The following is a 6,000-nucleotide window of genomic DNA, read 5'->3' as shown; positions in this document are numbered from 1 at the left end:
TGAATGATAAAGATCCAGTAGGGAGAGAAAAGATTGATAGATCAATCATAGAGCAGACAGGATAATTAATTGCTGGAGCAATGTCCTTGAGTAGGTAAGGAGGGGATGGGGGCACCAAGTACAGAAACACACGCATACAGAGGGAGAGAGAGAGAGAGAGAGAATTCTCTGCTAGGAGCAGAGACCATTTATCTCAAATAATAGAAAAGACAGAGTGTGTGGATACAAATGCAGTTAGATTGGTAGATTAAGACATAAGAGCTTAAGTGAAATAGGAAGAAAAGGCACAGCTGAGAGTGAGCATGGGGGAGGAGATATTAGAGTTCTGAAGACAAAGGTCATTGAGGATAGAGAATGGACCAGGGCAGTGGAGCATGACTGTCAGTCAGCATTAAAGTTCCTCTTGATGACTGATGATTAATTTTAAATGAAACCAGTCAGCATGTTTGCATATTTTTTTCCCCAGCGCTGTCTAGCTGTGCAGGTGCTGGTGGAAGGAGGAGGGGGGCTGGATTTAACCAGATTGCAGTTTGCCCAGGAGAGTAAGGTGGATTAAGAAAGGGGCAAGGAAGTTGATTATAATGATTAACTGTTGAGTACAGTGAGATGTGAGATAGAGGAAAACATTTAAGTTTGCTAGGTAAGGGGCTAAATATGTGCATTATCTCATGTGCTCCTCAGAGTCACCCCATGGAACTGCTTGGCCTCCTTCAGAGATGAAGAGGCTAAGATTTATGAAGACTCAAGTATATCAGAGATATCAAGCATATCTCAGACATACTGCGGGTCCAGTTCCAGACCACCATCATATCACAATAAAGTGAGCCACATGAATCTTTTAGTTTCCCAGTGCACATAAAAATTATGTTTGCACCATACCACAGTCTGTTAAGTGTGTAATAGCATGGTGTCTTAAAAAAATGTTCAAACCTTAATTTAAAAATACTTTATTGCTAAAAAATGCTAACCATCATCTGAAAATGTAAGGTTGCACAAAACTTTGTAAAAAAAAATGCAGTATCAGTGAAGCACAATAAAGCAAAGCACAATAAAATGAGGTGTGCCTGTATAACTTGCTCAAGGCTACCCAACCAGTAAATGACAGACCCTGCGCTAGGCCCAAGAACACCGGTCTCCAAAGATGCACTTAACCTTCCTACTATTTGCTTCAACTGGAGTATTAGCTGGTGCTTTTAAATTGATGAATAAACAGAAAGGACTTTGTCCAATATATTTTTGTTAACATTTTTCAAATTTGAGTTAATTTTAAGATTTTTGGTGTACAGAAAATTTTTAAAGTTTATAGCAAAATCTGTTTATTTTACTTTATTTTTAATTCCCTATCCATCCTGAGAGTAAATAATCACCTGTATTTTCTTTCATCTTATTTATTACTTTTGAATCTTTAATCCACTAAGAATTAATTTGGTATGTGTTTTATGGTAAGATGCTGTTTTTCCCCCAGCTTGTCTGTTGTCTCAGAACTAGTTTTGAATAGTTTATCTTTTTCTTGATAATTTGTAATGCACTTTATCATATGTTATAATTTTTAAACATTTGGGTCTGTTTCTGGCCTTCCTATTTATCTTTGTATTTTTAAATCTGAAGAATGTTTTACCTTACAACTCTTCTTTCCCTAAAATTTCTTAGTCTTGCCTATTATTCTTTCAGATGCCCTTTAAAATTATTTTTTGAGCTCCTAAAATCTGTCACTGAAATATTAATTTTAGTGAGTTAATTTGGTAAGAATGGTAGGTCCACAGCATTCATTTTACACACAGCATGTCTCTACTCAACTCTTAATAAAATGGAATAATTTTTTCACTTAGACTTTATATGTTTGTTTAGAGATTATTTGTAGGTATTTTATGTTTTTATGACTATTAAGAATGGAATTTGTTTTTTTCTAGTGTATTTTCTAGCTGATTATTTCTAGTACATAAATAGTTGCTGATTTTGGAACACTTCTTATATGCCTCCACTTAAGCTGAAACTCCTAAATATTAGAATTTTTAGTTAATTCTCTTGGATTTTAAAAATAAAATAGAATTTTATTTTAGAATCCTTGTAATATTGACAATTTTGCCTATTTTCTAATAGTTTTTTTTTAACCTATATTTTATACTATGACTACAGTTACTAAAACCCAAAAATGTTGAAAAGGTGCTAAAACACATATCCATAAAATTACTGTTAATGGGATGTCTCCAATATTTTGTTCTAACATACAGTATAATACTGGCTGTCAGTCTGAGACTGATATTCATAAGCCAGTTCAGGTCATTGCCTTGTAGGCCTAATTTTAAAAGTTGTTTTTAAAAATCAGGAATACATCTATTTTGGCATGTATTGATCTATTTGGGCTTTGAACTACCAAAGAGATAATGCATTTGTGTACTCGTTGCTTTTTTATAAATAGATTTTAAAAAGTCATGTTTTTACAATTATAAAATATAATTATAAAGCACCCATATAATCTGCATATAATCATTGCAGTAAAAGGCAATGATCATATCCTTCATTTTTACATTAAAAAAAAAGCTTTAAGAGCATTTTATACTTCAGCATTTAAAAATTTGAATGTCTATGTTTCAAACAACATTTTCACCAAGCTAGCATTACAAAGTATTTTAATTGAAAGGAATATCATCAAATGCCTGTTACATGCTAGAAAGCACTACAGTAGGGATAAAAAGATAAGCAAGGTGAGGTCCCTGGCCTCCCAGAGACTTATAGACACGTTGGGTAGGGGAAGGGTGTGGGCAACTAGACAAGAACCCAACAGAGGCAAGGTATAAAAACAAGTACCAAAAGAGCACAGAGGAGTGAACAGCCATTGCTGGTGGGAAGGAAGTTGAAGGAGCATTTCCTGGAAGGCAGCAGGACCTGCTCTTTGCATGACAGGCAGCTAGTATCCAGCAGGGTAGGTAGAAAGGCGATCCAGACAGGTCTCACCAGTGGGGGAGATAAAGGTGCCGGGTAGATGAAGCTGTGTACCTGAGTCTCCAGTGAGAAAGTGTAAACTATCTCAAGAATTCTAGTGGGTTTTAAGGTAACACTCACAAGTGGGATCAGTGTATCAGTAGGGATATAAATATGTGTTAGAAATATGGCAATATAAAGAAAAACTTTTGAGTTAATCTGAAAAGTTCAAGATAAGGGTCTTGAAGCAATAAGGATTGTTTACCAAGATGTTTCATCAAAGGTTCCTTTGAAAAATATTTAGATAGTGAATATTTATATTTGGGGATAATTAATTTTAGGAGATGATGCCAACGAGCAGCATGTTAAAAACCAGAGGCTGCCTGTACTGTAAACACACCATTGCCCTGGTAGTGTTAAAGGGTTAGTAGCTTGTCTCTCGGAGAAGGCAATGGCACCCCACTCCAGTACTTTGCCTGGAAAATCCCATGGATAGAGGAGCCTGGTAGGCTGCAGTCCATGGGGTCGCTAAGAGTCGGACACAGCTGAGCGACTTCACTTTCATTTTTCACGTTCATGCATTGGAGAAGGAAATGGCAACCCACTCCAGTGTTCTTGCCTGAAGAATCCCAGGGACAGGGGAGCCTGGTGGGCTGCCGTCTATGGGGTCGCACAGAGTCGGACACGACTGAAGTGACTTAGCAGCAGCAGCAGTCTCTATGTCCTACTCTTTGTGACCCCATGGTCAGCATCTCGCTAGGATTCCTTGTCCTTCACCATCTCCCGGAGTTTGCTCAGATTCATGTCCATCGAGTTGGTGATGCCATCCAACCATCTCAACCTCTGTCACCACCTTTTCCTCCTGCCCTCAATCTTTTTTTTTTTAGGGTCACACAGAGTCGGACACGACTGAAGTGACTTAGCAGCAGCAGCAGCTTGTCTCTTGCTGCTAAGAAAGGAGCTGCTCCTGGTGAGAGTATGGGGCCCAGGTCTTCGAGAGGAACTGTTTGCTATGTTATCATCTCAGCATGCCTCAAATGTGGTGAGACACAGAGCTGACATTTATCTTCTGAGCTTATGTCAATACATTATCCCATTTGTGGCTTTTACCTTGCTCATTCCTGGAACTGAGATTCCGCTATTGCTGACCAAATGCACCTGTGGTTAAAGAGGCTACAACTGCGTATTGTACTTAGGGAGGTATGTATTAAGGGAAAGAACTGATTTAAAAGGATCTCCAGATAGTTAGCTTGGATAGTCTTCTTCTGTGGTGCTGATTTCTCTTCGTTATGGGGCACACAAACCACCTCTACCAGTCTAACTAGTTTGTGGTTTTCCTGATTTTTTTTTTTACCTAAAAAAAAAAAAAAAGAAAACAAACAAAAAAAAGGCCTCTTAAGCCAGTCTTAGGGAACAGAAAGCTTAGTCAAGTGCTCACAAAGAGCACAACAAATGTGAATCACTCGATAGCCTGTGAGCCATAGCCTCTGAAATTGTAGCCAGGAGCTGCCTTCTTTCCTTCTTGAATGCTGACAGGCCATAGAGCCAGGCTGTCTCATCTCTTGATGCATTTCACTTGTAAATACTATTAGTATCTGCCATCAATTCTTCTCAAAGGAGCGTATAAAATTTGCTGGGTAGGAATACTGCATATAATTGGTCATTTTGAATGAGCTGGTTTACTTATACACACACATACACACACACACACACAAGCCTGACAGTTGAGTTAATTCAATGAATTTTTTAAAAATTTAGATAGTCTTTGTATTTGGAAATGAGTTTAATCTTTATATATGGGTTTTCCAGTCCTTGACCAACACGTTTTCTAAAAATCCGACAAGCCCAATTCATCGAATTAATTAGGAAAAGTCTCTAGAAATGGTTTGTTTTTAAAAATAAGGAGTTATCTGTAAGTCTGGTCCAGAGTTTGCCATACAGCAAGCATTTCTTAATGGCAAGGTCCATTTTAGTGTTTTTCCTCCTAGTCAGTCCTTTTCATCAGGAACAGCTTTAGTTTCTTCACAGGCTTATGGATGTTTTTCAATTCACCAAATAGGATGGGAATTTTATTAGAATGAAGTTATTATAACTTTGGAATTTTCTTCTTTCTCCATTGAACCTTTTGTTTTTTTCCCATATCTGAACCTGAAAATAAGATAAACGCCAAAGAAAATTAAATGAAAAAAAAAAAAGCCAAATTGACACAGAAAAACATTTCTCTAGTCAATGAACAAGTAATTACTTTAAAAAGAACCTCATGAGTATAGCTAGCACTAGTATTCACAATTTTATAGTTTCACTGAGGAAAGAATAGAGTGGTAAGCATGAAGTACTTGGTAAGGTAAAGTTGATATTGAAGTAGTTTCATCATTAGGAGAAACAGCCTATCAAAACTGGGCATCTTTTGCTATATACCTCCAGTCTGGATCACAACCCATTCACATATGGACTTATTTTTTATCATGGCTATGCACTGCAAAACCAATACAATATTGTAAAGTAAAAAATAATAATAATAATAAAATAAAATAAAAAGTAAACAACAACAATAAAAAACACATTATCTTATATAATGTCACAAAAGCCATATGAACTATTCCCATATAACAGATGGGAATACTGAGGTCTAGTGAAAACTAAGCGAATTGCCCAAGTTTGCAGTAGATTTGGGTTTTGAAACCAGGCAGTTTCCCTCTAGAATCTGAACTTCTCTTCGACTTCCCTGGTGGCCCGGTGGTTGAGAATCCGCCTAACAATTCAGGGGACATGGATTCAAGCCCTGGCTGGGGAAGCTCCCATGCGCTGCGGCGCCAATAAGTTTTAGAGCCACCGCTGCTGAGCCAGCGCTCTAGAGCCTGCGAGCCCCAGCTCCTGAAGCCCGCGTGCCTAGAGCCGTGCTCCGCAACAAGAGAAACCACTGCAATGAGAAACCTGCACGCCACAGCGCAGAGGAGCCCTTGCTTGCCACATCTAGAGAAACCCTGCAGCAACGGAGACCCAGTGTGGACAAAAATAAATAAATAAAAATAAATGAACCTTAAACTTCTACTACCATACCACTGATCTTTTAAATGT

General features: G+C 37.8%; 1 protein-coding gene across 1 annotated transcript in view; it reads right to left on the bottom strand.

Moving 5' to 3' along the window:
• Positions 1-4,675: 4,675 nt before the first annotated feature.
• LOC102411035 (solute carrier family 22 member 4) overlaps positions 4,676-6,000 on the bottom strand; it is a 51,893-nt gene continuing 50,568 nt past the window's right edge. The window contains exon 11 of the mRNA XM_045166622.1: positions 4,676-5,070. Within this exon, the coding sequence (XP_045022557.1) occupies positions 4,995-5,070 (76 nt within the window). The 3' untranslated portion in view covers positions 4,676-4,994. The remainder of the gene's footprint in view (positions 5,071-6,000) is intronic.

The sequence above is a fragment of the Bubalus bubalis genome, chromosome 9 (genome assembly GCF_019923935.1).
Source record: "Bubalus bubalis isolate 160015118507 breed Murrah chromosome 9, NDDB_SH_1, whole genome shotgun sequence".
Taxonomy (NCBI): Eukaryota; Metazoa; Chordata; class Mammalia; order Artiodactyla; family Bovidae; genus Bubalus; species Bubalus bubalis.
This window is presented reverse-complemented; position numbering and strand designations above follow the sequence as displayed.